At 33.0% G+C, this 23,217-nt stretch overlaps 1 protein-coding gene across 1 annotated transcript in view; it reads left to right on the top strand.

Moving 5' to 3' along the window:
• The window catches only part of LOC124539475 (S phase cyclin A-associated protein in the endoplasmic reticulum), an 85,841-nt gene extending 63,436 nt beyond the window's left edge, over positions 1 to 22,405 (top strand). The window contains exons 16-21 of the mRNA XM_047116874.1: positions 4,000 to 4,117; positions 4,630 to 4,821; positions 13,714 to 13,822; positions 14,305 to 14,405; positions 20,059 to 20,220; positions 20,664 to 22,405. Of these exons, the coding sequence (XP_046972830.1) occupies positions 4,000 to 4,117; positions 4,630 to 4,821; positions 13,714 to 13,822; positions 14,305 to 14,405; positions 20,059 to 20,220; positions 20,664 to 20,762 (781 nt within the window). The 3' untranslated portion in view covers positions 20,763 to 22,405. The remainder of the gene's footprint in view (positions 1 to 3,999; positions 4,118 to 4,629; positions 4,822 to 13,713; positions 13,823 to 14,304; positions 14,406 to 20,058; positions 20,221 to 20,663) is intronic.
• Positions 22,406 to 23,217: the final 812 nt, after the last annotated feature.

Raw genomic sequence — 23,217 nt, 5'->3', positions numbered from 1 at the left:
CTTTTCGGCTTTTTAAAAAACGAAATACCAACATGGCGCCGTTCGAGCGCCGGGAATTCGAAATTGGAATTACAAACTCGCTTTCCCGATTGGTCACTCAGGCATAATGTGGTCAGCTACAATTATATATTGTTGCGTCAATGTTTAAATTGAACTCTATGCAATAGGACATAATGGTTTATTTGAATGTATTTATAATGTTGTCGGTATTTTCGAGACACGATTATACTGGACCTCCTCACCGAGTGACGTGTTAAGATAGTCTTATCTTAAATATTTCTTGCCTGGAATCCATCGGTCCAGCGTCGTTTCGGATATACGGAATTATAATTTTATCTGGAATGTTCCGTAAATGCGTACGCGAACTGTTGAAATAAATACGTAAATAAAAACAAACCATCCAGATACAAATTGTACTTTATTCAAGTTGGGTATAACAGGCATTTTTAAATCTTCATTTAAGAGCTAATTAAGCTTAAAGCCACAGCTGATATGAAATATCGTTTCTACTGAGAAGAACTCTCAGGAAAGGTAGTGTGTAATTGCATAAGAACAATGTCATTAGCCCATTTTCGTCCACTGCTGGACATAGGCCTCTCCAATTGCACGCCACTGTGATCTTTCTACGAATTCGAATAATGCAATCGTATAGAATTAAAGTGCGAATACCATAAGTGTAGTGTTATTTATTATATTTACTATTCATACTATATATTGCTTACTAATTCCACGCTCTGTTATCGCCTATTAATAAATTAATTATAACTTAAAAACTTTACATATAAAACAACGACACTGTATTACCTATTTTAAAACTTGAACTTAATTGTTCAAAAGTCAAAAGTCTTTCAGATAACCTCAAACTATGAACTGTAGAAAGCTTCCATATTTGTTACCGATATTCTTAATTTTACAGCATTATAACAAATCGGTGATCGATTTAATGGGTTGTTTTATGTCTCATTTTTATTGTTCGTTGATTTATACGTTTCAAGAACAGAAATCGATGATTGATTGAAGAGATTTTAGCGAGAGGGAAAGGCAAGAAACTCGCATAGTTGCTCTTTTCAATGAAAAAGATTTGAAATGCTGTTTATCACAATATTTAGTGTCTTCTGATGAAATCCGAGCCTAAATCCTTGATTTTTTAAAATATCTTTTTCTTTTTATTATATTAATTTTTATCGTTTTTATAAATATAATTGGTAGAAATACTTTTAATGAATTCAAATACTTATTTGTAAATTTAGTCTATTCTTAGATATTCTTTGCCTGATGGTTATATAGAGCCTTCTGTCCTAGTTTCCACTTGTTTAGTCTATGGGCCAAGTATTCGCAAAAGTCTTACAGCGCTCTTCGGGTTCAATACAATGACGCACTTGGTTGCTGCTGGGACTGCCTCGTTTCTGTAGTGCGTCGAGTATGTTCGCAAAGAAGCAAGTCAACTGTTTCTTTGCTACTTTGCGTAAAAGATGTGGCTCTTTAGTACCAAGACTACGGGCGTAACACCAATAGCATCTTAAGTATGATCTCTAATAGACTGGATTGTGTATACGTCAACCATTGGTGTTCCATTTCAAGTGGCATAGAAAAATAATTAAAATACTAACCTAGGAAATAAGTTTTTATTGTTACTAACAAAATGAGTCTTTATTACTTGGTAAATATAAATAAATAGTAATATACTCTGCCGCAGGTAATCAACTGTGAAGCTATACCGTCGCTGTGTGTTAGAACATGCCTAGTTATGAACCTTGATTATCGATGATTCAACGCTTCATTGTGAAGTTTACTTGAATAAAATTGATTTGATATTATTTGATTTGATTCTGCAATAGTTTGACTGACGGTTAATTTAAAATTAATTCTCGTACAGAGAATTCAACCTTTGGTTTCTCAGATCCGAAAATCTTGGTTTTAAAGCTCGGATTAGGTCATGAATTTTGCTTAGTAGTCTGGAAGAAAATCTTGACGATTTGTTGTGATCTATTTAATTTATAAAAATATAGCTGGTTGATAATAGCATCTCATGGCTGTTGAATATTTTGATTTGAAATTAGTACATATACTGGTTATAATTTCAGCGTGTTTCAGAACAAAATTTTGGTTAAATATTACCATGCAGTATAATTCAATGTACAACAGCAATGTGTGATCCGGTCAGCTGGTTCATATATAAGATATGCTCACACAACTCTCATGCCTACCATAAACACCAATGCAAAGTTTAATATTTGGCGATAGAATAACTGACGGATGATGGCCCAAATGGACAAGAAATACCAGATGAGACCTACAAAATATCAAGTAGTAAATAATAGGAAAATTGTATCGTACAAAATTTAACAAGAAATCTCTTACTCAGTCAACAGAATAATATTATCTGAATTATAATTTAGTTTTGCAGTATCGTGCTTTTGTTAAACAAACGATCTTAACTCAACGGTACCAGTATAATGAACTTGGCGTCCCATCCCCGACGTGAGTCTTATTCGTTACGCAATAAGGGTTATTATATTTCGTGTATCATGTTTAAATATTAGCCGAGTTATAATTGGATTCGCAAGGGTTTGGATGATGTTGCAGCGATTTTTTTTTATTTGCGAATCGTTTGCGTACTCGACTATGGTTCCTAAGGGTTTACATTACCAATTGATTTTAAAACCATGTTATAAATATGAATAAATAAGGTAAAATAAACTGTACTGATGACTTTGTGAAAAAAATTGGTACTCATAGCATTGGTACAAGGAACAAAGATAATCTTGCTACTCCTATATACGTTATATACTGCATAGAGTCAGTAATTCTTTTGTGGTTCTTGACTGGAATACAAAAGAGTTATCAAAATGCCTCTGTTGTAAAGTTATAAAAAAAATGGTCATTTATTGAGTGAAACGATCGCCTCCCGGCCATTTCTTATTTGATATTAAATATATGTAAATGATCACAAATTGACAAAAATGCTCATATGTTTCAGTCATCGGTTTTTCTCAGGGAAGGGTATTTCTTTACCGAATAACTAGTATTGTTTTATTTGATAGTCAATTTCAATTAGTAAGTGTAATGCTTTTATGTCAGAATTGATTTGTACAAGAGTAGACGAGTCTTTGTGGATGATGTCCATACAGGATTTATGAATGTAGTTTTTAGCCTTTCTTCTTACAATCTTCATATAAGTTCTTTTATATTCCATTGATCTTGTAAAGTAATGATTAAAAAATAGGAGCCATTTTGATGAAAGTACATATATTTTTGATCGCTTCGTTGGTCTAGTGGCTAGATATAAGGTCACAGCTCCAGAGATTCTGGGTTATACGAGCCGATAAAAGAGATAACTGGGTTTATCAATCGAAAAATATCATTAGTTTCTTAAATTAAGTCTGGAAATTGGAGGTGTGTTCACTCGTATGCCTCGAAAGCACACAGTTGGGTCGGATGTCTGTGGCCGAAATCGTTCAGGACTTCAAAAATGTTTATATACTTACACACGAAATAAAAAATATGTAGGAAGACAATGTTTTTGTTAAAATTGAAACACACTTTAAATTTGAATAACATTACATATCATAATATTGTGGCTCTCTCCTCTTGTTTTGTTTGAGCGGTCGTCAACACAGCGATGTTTGTTTTTCATTCGGATTTGCTCGCTTCGGTTAAGGGCGCTGTGTGTTTAAATACTAAATTTTAAAGCATGCAACGTAAAAATTAAGCGCTGTTTTGTGAATTTTAAACTATGTATACGGGCTCATTCCCGTGCAAGTATCGCTATTTTTCATGTATTTGTAACACGAACAATGAAACATCGTTAGGAAAAACTGAGATGTTATGAACTGAAAACAAGAAATCTTAAGTATGGCTGCTTTGCGATAGGATTTATCATGAGTGTGTAATACAAACTCAAAGTACTCAAAAATCTACGTAAGCAGTAGTTTAGCAGTAGTGGATTCACTACTATAGAATAATATTTCTGAATCTAAAAGCATATTTCCATTTCAGCTACCTCTGCCTCAGCGGTTGTATAACCCGAGCTGAAAAGGCGGGTGAAGCGCGCGAGAGTATTCAGACCTTGCTTACAGTCAGCGCAGACCTCTGCCATCCTTACTTGCCAGATATTGTGAGTATTCTAGTTTAATATCTTGTAGATTAATTAATGACATTATTGTTCATAGTCTTTATTAAGTAAAATGAGAGCTTATATCAGCATAAACGGTTTTATAAATAGTGTGATATACGTTTGTATAGAGGCGTCAATTAGAAAGACATTTATCACAACCAAAACTTGTCAAATATTTGAAGATTCCGTGGTCGAGTAGTGTGTACACCGATTTTCATGGGTACGCCACTCCGAGGTTCCGGGTTAGATTCCTGGCCGAGTCGAATTAGAAAAAGTTAATTTGATTTCTATGTTGTCTCGTGTCCCAGACACGAGACAACATAGAAATCTAATGGTACCGTCGTTGCTTCTGATTTACCATAACACAAGAGCTTTCGTTACTTACATTGGGATCAGAGTAATGTATGTGATGGTGTCCATTATTTATTTATTAATTTATAATCTACCCATCGTAAGTTGAGCAAGAATGACCAGAGTTTGATGGTTGCAACAATTTGTCGTATTGTCACCAGGGTGCTGAAAGGACGTATGCGAAGCAGGCGCTTCGTACCGCTCTCGGGAAAAGCGTATGCGGCTCCCGAGCTGAGTTCTGCATGCTCTTCGCGAAGGGGGCTTCCTTGGGACAGTGTGGGGACTTCGTGCGAGCTGCGAGAACGGCCCACTTGCTGCGAGCTATTGCCGAGATGGACCATCAGATTGTACAGGTTAGACACTCGATTTACTAAAACGAATGGCTATATCAGTTCAGTTCATTTTGTCCCAAATTTTTGGGTTTCACACCGGATTGCTTGATGATCTTTTAGATTTCTATTTAAAGCGCGATTCTTCGTATCATAGTCTTGCAATATAATCTTATTCGTATCAATATGCTGAATGCAAATAACACACTCGTAAAATAAGATTTTTTTTTAATAATGTATGTTTGTGAGGACACCAAGCTTATAGTGTTGTGTGTATATAAGGAAGTAATATTTCGACGCCAATGCTGGTCGAAATATTTTTGTTTACCAATAAAGAGAGATGATTTGAAAAGACGATTGCGGTGTATGCTCACCACGACACCGTTTCGCAAGTGTAGAGCCGGCTTTACTATCAACAATTTCTTTGATAAGAAAAACTTTATAAAACTACAAAAATATTCGATCAAATAGCAATCATAACTTTGTCTTTATATTTTGCATCATTAATTGTTAATAAAAACATAAGATATCCGAATGTCAGTTCGGTCACGGTTTTATTTAAACGGCGTCTCGTTACCATAGTATTTGTTCAGACTCCTTAATTAACCGGAGTATCAATGCTGGATGTGTGCTCCGCAAACAGGGGTCCGGTTACAGCGGGATGTAATGTGTGGGCTTTAGGAACCCGATGATACTAAGGGTGACTTGGTTGTATCGAGAATGTCTATTTTTTGGAAACATATTCTTCAAAATTTTTGCGAATAATAATTGCCTCATAATATTACGTTTACATAAAGTCTTTTTTTAAGGACTTCTTTACAAATTGACTTCAAGAGAAGAAATTCAAATTTAATTTTTGAAACGTAATTTCTTATGTTCAGCTTCAGACACTTAGGGAATGATATAAGACCAAAATAGGTGTAAGACTTTGACCGTAACAACACTTGCTATGGTATTCGTGTTTCGATGCGCATTTTTTTGTCATCTAATTACTCTCAAGCGTTGTTAATTTACTTTATTGTGTCTTGTTATTCAATAAACAGTATAAAGAAACGCCTTTCCAACCGTGCGAACTTACGTTTTTATTTTATATTTGTGACGTATAGTGAGCTATACGCGATTACTTTTTGTTGTGCTACATTTCTAATATATTAGAATTTTTTGGTTTCTTTTTTTACATTTACTTCATATTAAATCAAATGAAAAGAAATTTTTGATTCAATATTAAAGCTTATTCAGGATTCTAATATTAGTTCTTAAATACTTTGACCTAATAAGAATCGACAAAATGTTTTTTTTTTTGTCATGTAGTAATTGTTTATATAATTTACTTGGTGGTAGGGCTTTGTGCAAGCCCGTCTGGGTAAACTCATTAGTTATTCCACCGCCAAATAACAGTACTCCAAGGTTGGTGGCACATTGACAATGTGAAGAATAGTTAATAGTTCTTACAGCGTCATTGTCTATGGGTGATGGTGACCACTTACCACTTACTATCAGGTGGCCCATATGCTCGTCCGCCAACCTATACTATAAAAAAATAATTATTATTTCAATACAACAATGTGGACGAGAGTTTAGTTTGAAATCTTATCCATATTGATCAAACTCTGTCTCGGGTAAATCGTAGTGTTTCTGTTTGACCACGACTACTGTCTTACGAGAATATATTAGTGTAAGACGCTCGGAGATTAGACAACAGCGAACCGGGACAATGGGACGAGAGTCTGCGATGTGTTTCATACATCACTAGCGACCCGCCCCGACTTTGCACGGGTGCAATGCTGATACTAAATATACTACTACAGAATTTGTTTAGTCACGACATCACATTAGAAACTTTTAAAATTATCAGTGTTTCTTTACTATATTTTCCATACATCAGATATAAACATATAAATACACTGGCAGTGATATAATAATACATTTAAAACAAAATAATAAAGTTTATGCTTGTTTCAGTGAATATATATATTCTGTAGCTGTGTTTGCAGCATTATATTTAATATGTTTATGTAAAATTATTCTCAAGTATTTTGTGTATATTGGCTAAGTAATTCTTTAAAGAAAGTTTTATCAAAAAAGATCTCTTCATTTTTATCATTACCATAGTATAAAACAAAGTCACGTACCGCTGTCTGTCCCTAAGTATGCTTAGATCTTTAAAATTACGCAACGGATTTTGATGCGGTTTTTTTTAAATAGATATAGTGATTCATAAGGAAGGTTTTTGCATGTAATACATGGACAATATAGTAAAGAAACACTGATTATTTTAGAAGTCTCTAGTATGATGTTGTAAATAAACAAATTCTGTAGTATATTTGGTATCAAAGCCGCGATGGGTCGCTAGTATAGTACTATAAAATTATTCCAAAGTATTTTGTGTACACTGCCCTATTAACTCTTTAAAAAAAGTCTTACCAAAAAAGCTCTCTTCATCGACTCTAAAATAACAATCAATTCACTATCAAGAGTATTGATATAAGGCAAATTCTATCGAAATCCTGATCCTTGTAACGAAGTTAGGTTAGCTCAATCAATTTAAAACCGCAGCGGCTACAGACAAGGAGCCAATTTATCATCTGTTCACCGAACCGTGGCGTAGTGATGTGTCTTGTACCATCGATATTATCGATATTTTTAATTTACTTGAAAAATAAACTAATATATGTAATAATTAAATGAAAAATGTTTAAAAAAGGTTTTTAGTTCATTATCGATCTTTTGTTGTTAAAATTGTTCTTCGATAAATTAATTTTGGCAAGGATATCAAAATCATACTCAAAATGTGAGAACACTGTGGTCGAGTAGTGTAGGTACATCGGATTTCATGGGTACGCCACTCCGATGTTCCTGGTTCGATTCCCTGCCGAGTCCATGCAGAAAATGTTAATTAGTTTCCTACGTTTTCTTGGGTTTGGGTGTGTGGTACCGTTGTTAATTCTGATTTTCCATAAAGTGTTTTAACTACTTACATTGGGATCTGAGTAATATATGTGATATTGTCTAATATTTATTTATGATTTATTTATTCACCCTTTTAATATCCCTAATATAGGTTCTTCAGGTAATCGATGTCTCCGATGGAGCGCTAAGCGCAACCCTACGCGATGTACATAACGTTTGCGGAGTCCATCGCAAATATATTACGTAGCGATACTGTTTACAGAACTACCGGGATCGGTGCCGGTTTGCTCCGGGCTCGTGTAACTTAAATAAATTCTATTAGCCTTCTATTTCAATGGTTACTTCGATTTTTAGGAATTGGCTTGGAATTAAAGAGCTTTCAATTCGGGTAGGATATATTGTATACATAACTCAAAAATGGTTCACTTTTGGATTATACATGGGGGTTAAACTTATTGCAAATAGTCACCCCTATCACCTCCTAACGGATATACGTCGAGTTACCAATAACCCTGTATAATTGTATTTCGCTAATGTAACATTGTATTTTGAATGTAAGAAAAGAGAAATTCCGAATTCCGTTGGTAGTACTTGCTTCATTTACTAAAACTTTGTGTCTTGTCAGAAATTGTAAGAAATTTTATCAATTACTTACATCATCAATGCGCCACCAGCCTTGGCAACTAGATGATATATCAGCGTGCCTGTAATAACTCTGTCTCGCTCACCCTTCAATCCGGAACACAATACTAAGTATTGCTGTATTGCTATTTGACAGTGGAATACAGACTTGCACGAAGCCCTACCACCAAGTAAAATGTTGATCATCTTCGATTTTAATCCCAGATTGTGTCAATGGTAAAGATTACCTAAGTGCGCAGGAGATATAATAGTGAAAGTGTCTGAGCTTTCTTTATTCGTATAGTGTTTTGGAAATCCCATACAACCAGAGTTGAGGCACATGATCACCCTTTTTACATGTATACTTGCCTGAGCACTATTGATTATTAAACTCTACATCTATGACGACCCAGTTTTATAATACGAATAATAATTTAAAAAATAAGTGTTATAAAACATATCAATATAAAAAACACGCACACGATACACGTTTGTGCTTATTGCAGTCAATGGAACACAGCCAACTTATTTCGAGTGTCTTGCCAGAAACATCCCAGTAACTGTTTATTGGCCTGACCCGCGGTCAGACAATAGAATAGGTACGAGTATTTTATATATTTCGAGTGTAAAACATTATTTATTAAGCAAGTTCGAGATATCAATGTATATGCTTCATGAGCCTTAGGTGTCTCGTTGTAAGTTATAACCGCTATTACTATTTAGATATCATTGTCAAAATATCTAATGTTACTCGATCGCAAAAAAAAACACCACCAATTATTATTCGAGGGTGGATATACCGTGACAGATGTCACTCGAACGTCAAAGTTTCGAAAAGTGTGACGTGTTTGCGAAGCGAGCCGTAATCGATATCATAGTGATGTGCTTTCATCGATATAAGCGGAATAAATTTCGGAAACATAACTTTCAAATTGATGTCAGTGTTACTTTTTAATAGAACTGTAGTAAATACGAGCCTTTTCCAAGCCAGACATACTTTCCGTATGCAGACAGGCAAATGGGTCACGTGAGATGGTATGTGATCACCACCATCAATAGACATTGGTGCCGTAAAAGATTTAATAATTCCTTACATCTCCAATGCGCCATCAATATTGCCCCAAATTCTTTATAATGTAAACAGCAATACTAAGTATTGTTGCTTGACGGTATAATATATGAGGACCCAAGCCGGGCTTGCACAAAGCCCTACCACTAAGTTAATTAAACATCAGTACAGACTTACATATTATATTATAGTTTATTATCCGATTTATTATCCGATCCTATATTATAATATAGTTTATTATCCGACATATTGTTACCTTTTCCATCACCACTGACCACGATATCATTATCATCATTATATAGTATAAAACAAAGTTGCCTGTCTGTCCCTTTGTATTCTTAAATCTTTCAAATTACGCAAGGGATTTTGATGCGGTATTTTTAATAGATAGAGTGATTCGAGAGGAAGGTTATTGTATATAAGACATGGACAATATAGTAGAGAAACTCTGATAATTTTAGAAGTTTGTAATGTGATGACGTAAAGAAAAAGAATCTGTAGTATATTTAGTGCTTGCTAATCATTGGCTAAGATTCACGTCTTCTAGCCACTGGGTCATTTCGGCGTACAAAATATACATTTAGTTAAATAATAATAAACTATTAGTATACTTTGAGGATTGCGTTGTCGTAGCCGTCGTTTAAACCCTAACTAGTGGTCCGTGAACGATGATGACACGTGAAATATTACTGGAGAGTAGATTGATATTCCATTGAACATAATTGGATATAATCAAAAGGGTTCATCTCTTGTTATCCTGGGAAATGTGAATAATTATACGTTTGTTTTTAACGCTTAAGATACATATGTTATTAATTTGATTTTATATATTTGATATTATATTGTTATTGTATATTTAATATAAAATGAAACAAGTTGAAAATTGACGATTTCTACTTAGGTTTATTAATATATTATTAAATTATGAATTATGTGTATTAATTATACGGAAGTACATTGGTAGACACGAATAAGAATAACGAATATGGTAACAATTCGTATAATATTCATATTTTTTATTTATGCACATCTCGGTATATAAATCAAGGATGACGGAACTCTGTAGCCATAACCGAAATTATAAGTTATTCGAAATAATAATCTATCCTATGTCTATATATATTTAAAGATATTAGCTAAATTTCTTTCTATCTTTTGTATAATAGTAAGCATTGTGATGAAGTTGTAATAAGCTGGCCGAAAGTCTACGATGCAATGATGGTAGGAGATTGCACCATGACTGTCGGTGAAGGAAACATTCCAGTTGGATGCATGTTTCAGAGGAAATTCAGATACCAGCTGCTTGGTGCTCCATTAAATGGCTGTTCCTTTATTATGTGTGTTACGATAAAACGAAACGACAAATACCTCCTACAAAAGTATCTCGTCAATTTCTTAATAAATGCTTTAAAAGCGAAGTTATAATCAGTTGCAATTTGTTTATTTGTTTTCGAATAAATTGTTAATTTTGTATTTCTTTAATGAGGACTTAGTACTAATCAGAGGCGGAGTATTTTAACAACTGATTGTTCTTTTTTAATTCGTACATCTATTTTATAAAATCAATGATTTCGTTGCTTCATCGTCTAAATTAGATTGTATATTTGGGTCGTTGAATTTGTCTGTTATTACATTCTTCTTAGTAGAATCTCGGAGTTGAAATTTGACAGTGTATCCGAGAGCCTCCCCTGAGAACAGCTGTCGAGCTACTGGTCGAAATCGGTCAGCAGGACATTGTAGCAAAAATTTTAAAAAATCTACTTTTGAGTAAAATAATTTTGTTATATTTATTTTTAGAAATAAATGAAATTTTTTACTCTCTAAATTATTAATTCTAGTTGTAAATGTATATAGTAAATCTTTAGTTAAAAGTTTAACCTATAAGTTCAAACCTAAGCATTACTGAATTTTTTGTACTCAATTCTTGTTTGTAGAACTATACTTGTGTTGACTGAGTTTTATAATATTTAATATTCCAGTTTTATAATTGAAAAAAAAAAGTTATCTAACATATGAATATAAAAAACATACACACAAAACATATCGGTCGTAGGTAGATACACAGCTATCATCATATTTCTGTACAAATATACGAAATATAATGTTCAGAGCGGAATAATGAATTTACCTTTCACTCATAACTTCAAAGTAAACTCGGAATGTAAATACTTAGCGTCTACAGATAATAATAAAAATCAAACAATCCAAATCTCCCGGGCACTGGATCCAACTTTGATGTCTGTGTACCGGCCCCATAATGGCATGAATAATTGGCGACCCATGGGAGATCTCCGTTTGTTTAGTTGTCTACGGTGGGCCGTAATAGATAATAAACAAGATTATAAGTTTATTAGCTGCGGTCACAGATGTGGTACATTCCCGTTTGTAATGGTTTTCGTGTAGGGTAAGTTTTATGATTGATTGTTGTGCAATTGCTGTATGTGTTTTTTTAATAATCATCCCGCCCTTTTTTATGAGGTTTCTTTATTATTTTGTAAACAGTTGGGCTTGTAATATAATAGTTTTTCAGCATCGGTTAAACATGTTTTGGATAATGTACTTGATTCATCCGGCTCCAATGACTAACTATCTAATTTCATTGTTTATAAATATATTTTAATACTTTTGAAGTTCAAATAACAACACCAACAGTAACAATCAATCAATTTCCCATTGCTGGGCTAAGGCCTCCTTTTCCTTTGAGGAGAAAGTTTGGAATATATTCCACCACGCTTCTCCAATGCACCTGCATTGGTGGATTCACATGTGGCAGAATTTCGTTGAAATTAGACACATGCAGGTTTCCTCACGATGCTTTCCTTCACCGCCGAGCTCGAGATGAATTATAAACATGAATTAAGCATTTAAATAAAAAATGTCTACCCGTGACCACGAACACTGCAAAGTGCTCGAAACGTCGGGATGTTTAAAAATAATTAATATACGCGATTCATCCCTTATAATTAGTTTTATTTAAATGTGTAATAATCGCGAAAATTTAAGACAACATTATGAATTAAGCACATGAATATTCAGTGGTGCTTGCCTGGGTTTTGTACCCGCAATCATCGGTTAAGATGCACGCGTTCTAACCACTGGGCCGTCTCGGCTCAAAATAGCTTTGCAATTAGTGGTTCGTCACCTTCACTTCTATTATAGAAATAAAATATGTATTTAAAAAAATGTCTGTATTCATAAGTAATGAGTCTTCGAACGTGTGGTAACGCGTATAAATCAAACCCCTGTATAAAAATCTCGCATGTTCACGTGTCATGAAAGCGAGAGGTTGAGACAATGGCATTGCGTGACCCGCGCCCGTGTGCTCTGAATACGAGATTTGTACATCTACGCTCGAGTGAGAAGACTTGGTTCGCCGCGGATTGGGGGAGAAGTTAAAACATTCGTGGCGAAGTAACATTAGCTGGATTTTATGAAGTACAAGAAACGGTTGCCTTTGATTGAATGATTTGGGTGTGAAGATAGGAAACTACTCATTTAGTATTTGTTAATATTGTTTCTAAACTTTTTAAAGGATTCGGATTGTTGTTTTAACTTTAAACAAACTTATTTGACCTACTTGGTCGTGATGCTTGAGGGTTTTAAAAAGTCTTATGGTTTAAACTGGCATTAATATAATAATATATATAAGATATAGAAAGGAATAAGTTATTTTCATGCATATAACTCGAGCTGGTTACTGTATTCAAGAAGACAATTCGTTTTGCTTACGGACAGTTTATCCTGTTAGATTATATACCTATAAGATTGATTGAATCAATAATAGGTTCATAGAATTCATTCGTCAACACTAATATTAATTATTATTTGTAATTTTTGTATCCGTAATTAGCAATAATAGCCGAATAAAATTTCGTAGAATTTACTATCGACCCGATATATTACCGAGATGGCCCAGTGGTTAGAACTATGATTGCGCGTTCATACCCAGGTAAGCACCACTATATTTATGTGCTCAATTTGTGTTTATAATTCATCTCGTGCTCGGCGGTGAAGGAAAACATCGTGAGGAAACCTGCATGTGTCTAATTTCATCGAAATTCTGCCACATGTGCATTCCACCAACCCGCATCGGAACAGCGTGGTAGAATATCTTCCAAATCCTCTCCTTAATGGAAGAGGAGGCCTTATCCCAGCAGTGGAAAATTTACAGGCTTTTACTTTACTTAATTACTTTTACTACTATCCGTAAGCAAAACGAATCGTTTCTTGAATATGATAATCGACTATTAGGTGTTTGTTATCTCTTGTAAACAATTGACGTCGTCGTTTGCTCAATGGTATTTTGAATTTGTCAGGAAGCATTCGGCGAGGGCGGATGGCCGTTGGAGTTCCGCGCGGCTGTCGCGAGGCTCTTCTCCCAACATGCACCGAATGAGAAGGAGGCACCGCGGACTACAGCTTTACGTGAGAATATGATCTTAATCCATATAACTGTATATAACATGTATGAGACCAGCAGATAATCGTAATATAGTGGTAGTAACCGTTTGGGTCGTATGTCCAAAAGTTTGTTTCTGCTTAAAATTAAAGCATTTTTGAATTAAAATTATCACAATGTTTAAAAACACCTATTCTACCATCTGCTTAGTATTGTTGTGTTCCAGTTTAAATTTGAGTAGGCTATTGCATCTAAAAGCATAAGGGATATAACATCATAGTTCCCAAGGTTGATAGCGCATTGGCGATGTATATAAGGGTTAAAACTTTTTAGAGCGCCAATGTAACCACTTACTTTACTTTGTGGTATATTTATCAATGGTTAATAATAAAAAATAGATTCTTTATTATATTGCATTGTATATTGATATGTTTTCATTAATTTAATTAATTTTTATTTGTCTTCTTTATGTTTATTGTTCAGTTCCGTAAACCAGATATATTTTCAGATCTGAGCAACCAACGCCTCGATCAGACTTTGTCGGAGACGATGGTTCTGGACCTCATAGTCCTCGTCGGCTTCGTGGTCGTCAACAATCCTCAGTTACAGGTTTGTGTTATGTTTAAACAATTAGGACATACCTATCTTAACTTTTTAATATTTCTTACTTATGTACCGGTGTGTCCGCGACTTTCGTTAGCAAAAATGCCTAAGTCACTCCTTATAACAACAGCTGTGTCAGAGAAAGTCACGTCAAAATCGGTCCAGCCGTTCCAGAGATTAGCCGAAACAAACAGATAAATAGACAGACAAAATTTGCAAATGTTATATTGGTATACTTATTGTGTGTGTACTTACATACATAATAAGAATTTAGGAAAAAGTTGGTTATTTTAATATTACTAACAGATACTCCAATTTTATTATATGTATACATATAAAATGTATGTGTATCGAAACTATCTACGTGGATATTTAAGAGGTTTTTCTATATCTGTATTTTATATCCTTCATATTCTGTAACTCTGATCAAAGTTAGATTAACTAATTTTAATTTAATCTGATTGATCATTGGTTGATGCTCGTCAGTGATCAGGCGAACAATGATCGTTCAGTATTCACTCAGATTAGTAAATCTGTCTTTGATTAGCGTTCACTAACTACTAATTACTATAAACATATTTTATTTCGACACGGTTACTCGGTCATATAACTAAAATCTAATACATTATTTACGTAAATCCTTCCTAATGTTAATTAATTACGGATTTATATTGTTAATTGTTGTCCCCGGGTTTTGCTCGCGTTTTATTTTATTTATTTATTTATTTAAGCACGCTAACAATATATATATTTAACACACTTACATAATTTTAGAAGTAGACAATCATGTTCTTAATATATACATCAATAACTAGCGTACATGACTTTCACAAACAACTCGACACGGAACAATTATACATATATATTAAATTTATTGAATATAAAATTAGAAAAATTAAAACCTAATAGAAAATACCTAAATAGAAGTATAACAAGCTAAAACTATTTAAATAAAATGATTGAAAAGTTTTCTTTTAAAAGCATTCATAGAATCACTAAATAATAGGTTGGGGAAAAAGTTTCTTCGTATTTTATATGAAAATTCAAAAAGATTTTTTTATACTTTATTTACATTTGACTAAAGTATGTAGGTGCCATTTTGTTCCATAACTTTTTGCCATCTTGTTGGTAGTGACATGATCACATTGCTGTAAAAATTTTGGGGTTTCTGATCGAAAAACTGCGACAAGTGGTTTTGGCAGTCCTCTCGTGATGTTAACCTAACACTGCCTAAGGAATTCTGCAGAGACCGAAACAGATGAAAATCTGAAGGTGCAAGGTCAGGACTATACGGCGGATGCATTAATACCTCCCAGCCAAACTCTCGTAATTTTTGTTGAGTGGCTAAAGATGTGTGAGGTCTAGCGTTGTCATGGTGAAAAACCACACCCCTTCTGTTGATCAATTCTGGCCGCTTTCTCTCAATTTCTTGCTTCAATCTCATCAATTGTTCGCAATACAGTTCTGAATCGATGGTCCTGCCGGGCGGTAACAGCTCATAATGAATGATGCCCTTCCAATCCCACCATACACACAGCATTACCTTGTTGCGAGTTAATCCGGGTTTTGCCACAGTCTGTGAAGCTTGACCGGCCTTTGACCACGGTCTTTTTCGCACGTTCTTGTCGTATGTGATCCACTTTTCATCACCAGTTATCAGCTTCTTCAAAAATGGTTCGGTTTCATTACGTCGTAATAAAGAATCACAAATGAGTACACGGTTCATTAGGTTTCTTTCGATGAGTTCATGAGGCACCCATATATCGAGCTTTTTTGTGCACCCAGCTTTATTCAAATGAGTCAAAACCGTTTTGTGGTCAATTGCCAGTTCTTCAGCTACATCGTAACTACTAATATGCCGATCTTGCTCCACTTTTTCAAAAATGGCATCAATTTTGTCCGTAACAGGGCGACCAGAGCGAGATGCATCTTTGATATCAAAATTTCCGGCTTGAAAACGCTTAAACCAAACTTGCGCTACTCTCACAGATACTGCATTAGGTCCATAAACATCACAATTTTTTTTCGCGGCTTGAGTTGCATTTTTACCTTTTTTATAGTAAAATTTTAAAATGTATCGAATTTCTTCTTTAGATTCACTCATTTTAACAACAACAAAAACAAATGAAAATCACACAAATTCCTAATTTGAATTTGGAAGTGCCTTCTTTAAAATTAAAACTTTTTAATGATACCAAAACCAGCCAGATACAAATGGTATAGCCAAAGAGATTTTATTACAAGTTCATACATACTATATGCGAAAAGACTTTTTCCCCAACCTAATATTTCAATGCGTTTTATGGTGTAGGTTATGTATTAGGCAAAAAAATAGCCTATTCTTAGCCTGCCAAATTTCATCAAGTCCGCTTCAGTAATTTGGTCGTAAAAGAGCGACAAACAGACAAGAGTTACTTTACCATTTATAATATTAATATAAATTTGTTTATTGAAATAATAGGTTGTATTTTTTTTTTATTTTATAAAACCAATAAATAATCCTAGACGTTTTAATTATAAAATATGCGCACGTGATGAGACAGGTGTAGCCCGCATGGGAACAAAACGGTCGCAAGGAATACGATTGCAACTATTGAACTATCACACGGACGAACGAATGGCCAAGAACTTGTAATGCCATAAAGCTGGTCAGTGTCGTTATAAAATATTAATAGTAAATTAAAGTTTTCTATGTTGTCTTTGGTCTGGGAGTTTGTGGTATCATGGTTAAGTCTGATTTTCCACAACACAAGTGCTTTAGCTACTTACATTGGGGAGTAATGTGTGTGATGTTGTCCATATAAAAAAATCTTCATTATAATGTCGACTGTGTTTTATTTATACATTCATACAAAGTTATATCTCAGGGGACTCGTTTTTTATAATTATATTTAAATTTTTTATAATTGTGTAATTAAATATTTTTTTAGAAGAGAAATATTAACTTCTTTGATATGAAATAGTTTTTATCTTAACTTCTTTTTGTGAATTGCCAACTTTAAAACTTACCGTCATAAGGACTATACTATACTATATATAGGATTTTTGATGACTACGGCTTTGTACAAAATGAAAATCAAAATATACTTTATTAAAGTTTGCACTTTTGAATTGTCTCCTAACAAACTATATTACCTAAGTGAAGCGACCAGCTTCGGAAGGTAGATTCTACAGAGAAGAACTGGCAAGAAACTCAGTATTTACTCTTTGTTCTGTATGTCTTATCCCAGCCCCGAGTCACATGTTCTACCACCAAACAATATTTATTATTGTGATGTTCTGGTTTGAAGGGCGAGTGAGAGGCATAAGGGATATGACATTTTAGTTCCAATGTTTGGTGGAGTATTAGTGATATGAGGAGAAATACTATTCTTACAGTAAGTATGTGTATGGGCCATGGAAACCAATTATCAGGACCCCTTACAACTCCGCCTACTTAATTGGTATTACAAAAAGTAAATGAATAAGTATAATTATCATTACACTGACTGTCCCCATGTATGCTTTATGTATGCTGTATGCTAGATCTTTAAAATTACGTAATCCGTTATGTAATTTGAAAAATTGTGACACGGTTCTTTTTAATGGATAGAGTAATTCGAGAGGAAGGTATATAATAGACAAAATAATAAAGATACGCCGACAATTTTAGAAGTTTCTAATGTAATGTCGTAAATAAACAAATTGTGTAGTATGTTTAGTATTAGCATTGTACCCGTGCAAGGCCGGGGCGGTTCGCTAGTAAATATAAGTAAAATATCGGCTAAATAAATTCTAGGCGCGTGATACCTCAAGGCTATGCTGGAGTTTTATAAATTAAGGCTTACAAAAATAACTGAGAATTTATAGGATTACATAATTTCTATAAGTTTAACATAACTTTATACTTTAATTGTATGTTTAAATAATCAATTCCAATATGAATATTGATTTTCATACTATTTTTCAATTGGTGACACTATAATGCAGTTTTAGTGTCCTCTTTGGAAGCCACTCTAACTTGACCGTTAAAAAACAATACATAGTAAACAAGGAGCGAAGTTAATTATTAAATAAGTCAACAAAGTTTCCCACGGGCACAGGTGTCTTTGAACACGGAGTCGCTCAAGGAAGCAAATTAGGGCCGCTGTTGTTCCTTTTGCATTAGAGCGGGGAAGTGACCATCAAGATGAATAATTTATACGGTACTTCAACTTTAATAATGAATTCGTAAGAACACATGCGTTATATCCACGACGAGCTCGTGCCGGTTCTATCGCGGGATCTTTGAATGTTAGTTTTATGTTTATACCTGTGGAGCAAGTTAGTTTCTGGAAAGAAAATATCCTCAAAAATTTTAAATATACATACTATGATGAAATTCTTTGTACTTAGAACGAAAAGTACATATTATATTTTTTTAATACTAATATTAGGTATTTGTATTAATTATAATTTATTTATATTTCAATATAAAATTAGAATTACGTTATATAAAATTAACTGCCAAAGAAATGCACCGATTAATTATCATTGAGCATAATGCCTTCGTTTATTCTTGCTTATAATGTTTATGTATTTATAATTTACTAGTCTTAGATAATTTATGTATAGCTGTAAAAATATTTCGAATTAAAGTATATCCATTACCACTGACCACCATACAGGCAAACAGATAATATTTAAGAAAAATGTGTTTGCCTTTATCGAATTATCTCCAACGATTAATGCCTAAAATATTGTGTTTACACGATGTCCAAGTATTATATGTATAGATAGTGTTTCGTTTCACCTTTTTGTTGGACGTTGTGATATACGTTAATAGGTGTTTTAATGGTTTCGGTTATCGCGACTTTGAAATACTGTTAGTTAGAGTAGCCTTAACTTTATTCTTTTATGGTTGCTAAAGAAAATGTAGACGCATTTCTTAGATAACCGCGGAATGTCTTGATGTTGTATGGTTTTTAGCGTAAATAATGTTGTAGATCACGGAAAGTGCCTGTGATTGCTTTGTTTCGTAACTTTTGTGTTAATTTGTAATGGATTTTTGTTTAGTTTATTTCTAATCATATGAAATGGATGGATTCCAATCATTTTATTCTAATTGATAGAGAATTACTATTTGTTTTAAACTAGCTCCCCGCTCCGAATTAGCATATGCAATTATTATTATGTTTTTTAATATTGATTATATTCATGTATATTGGTATAAAACTTATTATGATACGCTAAATATTCTTAAAAATTCATAACATTTTATTTTTGTATTTATGTTGCAATTCGGGCAGCGATTCGAACAAATACGACTAGATTTTCAATTACTTAAAATGATAAAATTTTAAAGCTGATGTGTTTTTCAGTAAGTTTTGTTTCGTTTCTCTGAAGGGAAAGTGTTAGAAGCGCAAATAAATGATCTTGTTTTTGTTTATTTTCTAGTGATCTTATGAGGTTGATTGAAAAATAAATTAAAAGAAAGTGTATGTTGATTAAAATTAATGATTCCTTATTTATTCTTAAAATTTTATTTCATAACGGTTACTTACAATAAATATCTTAGAATAATACTTTAACAGAATTCATAAAGAAAAAAAAAAACATTCGAATGCTCTTTACTTTTAAGTAAAAAGTTTGATAACGAACTCTTCAGGAGCTACTTAACGTTGCATATTTTGTTATTTAGGAAACAATCTGCGAGGGCTGGAGTGTCATCAAGGCTCTGTGCACGCTGCCCGCCAATTGGCTCGTGTCCCAGGCGAGGAGTCACGCACTGTTACCGACACTGATCGCATTGGCTGAAAGACCGGCGTCGGCTGCTGCTATTGCCTCCGAAGTCAGCATGACCGTGAGTATCTTGTAATACATCGATTTAGTGTACGGTCTAACATATATCCATTTATTTATATCAAATTATTCAAATACTCCTGTTTGTTTTTGGTCAATAAGACACTAGCGTAGAATAAAATACAAGTTTAAATAGCTAACTAAACAGGGGGTAATTTAAAATGTAATAACAATTTATATTTAGATAACAATTACGAATTAACAGATTACAAAATTAAAACATGACAAAAGTAGTAATAATTCAACAAATAGTAACAATTACTTTAAACAAAACAGTTGTAAGAATAAAATTATATTACATTTAGTGTATGAGCTTAAATTAATAAGTTACATAATTAATGAAATAAAATAATATAATATTTATTGTAAAAATAATAATACTAAAAGAAATAAATATTTTTGTTAATCTGCTCCAATGATATATTTTATATTTACTTTTATCAGATGCTGGAAGAGTTCTATGAGAGTCCAGAGGCTCAGAAAATAAAACTCATCCAAGTGATAAAACAGGGGAGGACGAAGAAGCCACCGGGGAAGAAGTAAACAAAATACAAGATTCGACGAATTATATAAAACAACTGAAATGTGGAAATGAAACTAAAACCGAATTTATGACTAATTTCAATGATAATGATTCACCAAACACTAATGATGAAAAATATAACGAACGAAAACCTTTAACGGTACTAATAGATACAGCTGATAGGGATTACGTTAATTTAAAACATTTATTTAAATCAGAAACAGAAACAATTTAATAAGCTATACGAACATTATTATATCTTAACGGATTCACTGACGATGCAAACAAAATTGAAATGACAAAATTATTGGTCGATAGAATTGGCGAAATTTCTTGTTCGCGATGTATTGTAACCAAGCTGACTGTGGTTACGTCATGATATTTTATCTCTTATCCACTGTTGTTTAAATACTTATAGTACGACACAACTTAGATGTGGCATCGGCAAAATTCGTAAAACCGATCACATCCGAATTGAGTACGCTATCCGAAATCATCAATATTTTCTTATGTGAATATGATCTTTATACGAACGTAATAACTTGTTATATCATATGACCTAATATATTCGTCAATTTGACACATGATTTACATGCACTTGCTTTCTCGGCTTGAACTGACGCGAGAATCTATAGCGACGAATAGCGTCGAATGGCGCGATAGGGAGCTATTTCTATTGCTCGTATAAATCGGCAGTGATCGGTTTTATTGAATTTGCCGATGCTACATCTAAATCTATATATTTTCCTTTACCTTTGTTTATAATGTTTATGACTTTATATTATGGGTATCGTGGAACATTTGACCATCTTTCTTACCTTCTTCATGTCTTCTTTCGTTACTTTCTTGATTTAAGAATCGAATTCGAAAGGATGATCTTAATTTTGGAAACGGTGGTCTCGTCTATACTAGTCTAAAATGGTTGTTGCCGTTACATATGTAAAGAGATAAAATGTCATCCGATGGATTTATTTAAAATAATTAATCAAAGGTCTAAATGATCTAATTTAAATTATTAATATTATTATCGTCTAATTTAACGAAATAAGTTGTGCTTTAATTATATGCACTCCATTGGTTTATTATTGTTTGATTTAGGGTACTTATTTATTAAAATACTTATTTAATTATTATTTTTTTTGTTTCAAAAACACAGCTTTATAAATCTTCATATTACGGAAATATATGTATCTAAATATTTTACTGAAGTTAGTAATTATTGGGATACTTCATAAAATGATACTTTATTAGGCATTCTCGAAGTTTTAACTTCATGAATGCAAGAAACATTTTAAATTGTTTGTAAAAGCTTAAAGTTTCAATCGTTGGAGGCAATACTCCAGCACTAGTCGCTCTAATCGTCCTCGTGACAATAAATCGCTTTTTTTTACGTTACAGATGATTTAGAGAAATGATATTATTTTTGTTGTTTCTATTTTTAGTTTAATTATTTCGTGTTAATCTTCATATAGGTTAGTATTTGAATTTGGAAATTGATACAGGACATACACAAGATGCCATGCACTCAGGTTACCCCGAGTATCATCTGCGTCGTTTGTCGCTGTTTTGTGTTCTCTTACGTCAAAATCTATTTTTTTTATATATATTAGTTAATTAAATCAAATTGTGTCTATACTTAAATTTAAATTCGCCTCATATCAAAGCATCCGTTACAATTTAATTTAATTTACAAATTATATGATGTATCGAAATATTATAAAAAAACCAAAAAAAATAATTAATTGTCTATTATTACAATGTGAAATTAGTAGGTCGCTTTTCAACATAAAATGATGCATAGTTAATAGTTGTTGTGATAGCATGGTCTTACTATTGATGTTATGTGTTGTAACGAAAAAACTCAAAAAAAAAGAATAATAATAATAATAATAAAAATATCAGACATATTTATCCAAAATCTAGATGGAAAAAAAAGTTTAGTCTACAAATAATCTTTGAAACATGTTGTATAATGTTACTTGATAACGTAGTCGTCTTACGATTTTTGATGTCTCTATACATATTTTTCTATGGATGTAAACAGATTGCAGATGAATCAGGAACTCTGAATCAGTTTCCTCATTATTTATTTCCAAGTAGTACTATTTCGGATCAACTGACTTTTTATATCCGCACAAATATATATTTGTGCAAACTAAATGTTCGATATTTTTTATCCCGAATTTTAATAACGAAATTAACGATTATATTTTTTTAATATATAATAGTATTATTTTCGCGATCCATTGTGTTCCTCGATCAGTATTTTGTTTTACGCTAAATGTTTTACTAAATTGAGTGCATTAGTTGGATTTGCTCGAGACACGTAAATACATCTTATGGTAACTATCAACGGTCCATACTGCAACCTTCGTTTTGATCTTTCGATTGTCAAATCAATCGATTAAAGTTGAATCGATTTCTTATAGATCTATTATAAACATATGTATGTATGTATATTTCCTTTTAGTGTAC

Source organism: Vanessa cardui, chromosome 22 (assembly GCF_905220365.1).
Source record: "Vanessa cardui chromosome 22, ilVanCard2.1, whole genome shotgun sequence".
NCBI classification, from domain to species: Eukaryota; Metazoa; Arthropoda; class Insecta; order Lepidoptera; family Nymphalidae; genus Vanessa; species Vanessa cardui.
This window is presented reverse-complemented; position numbering and strand designations above follow the sequence as displayed.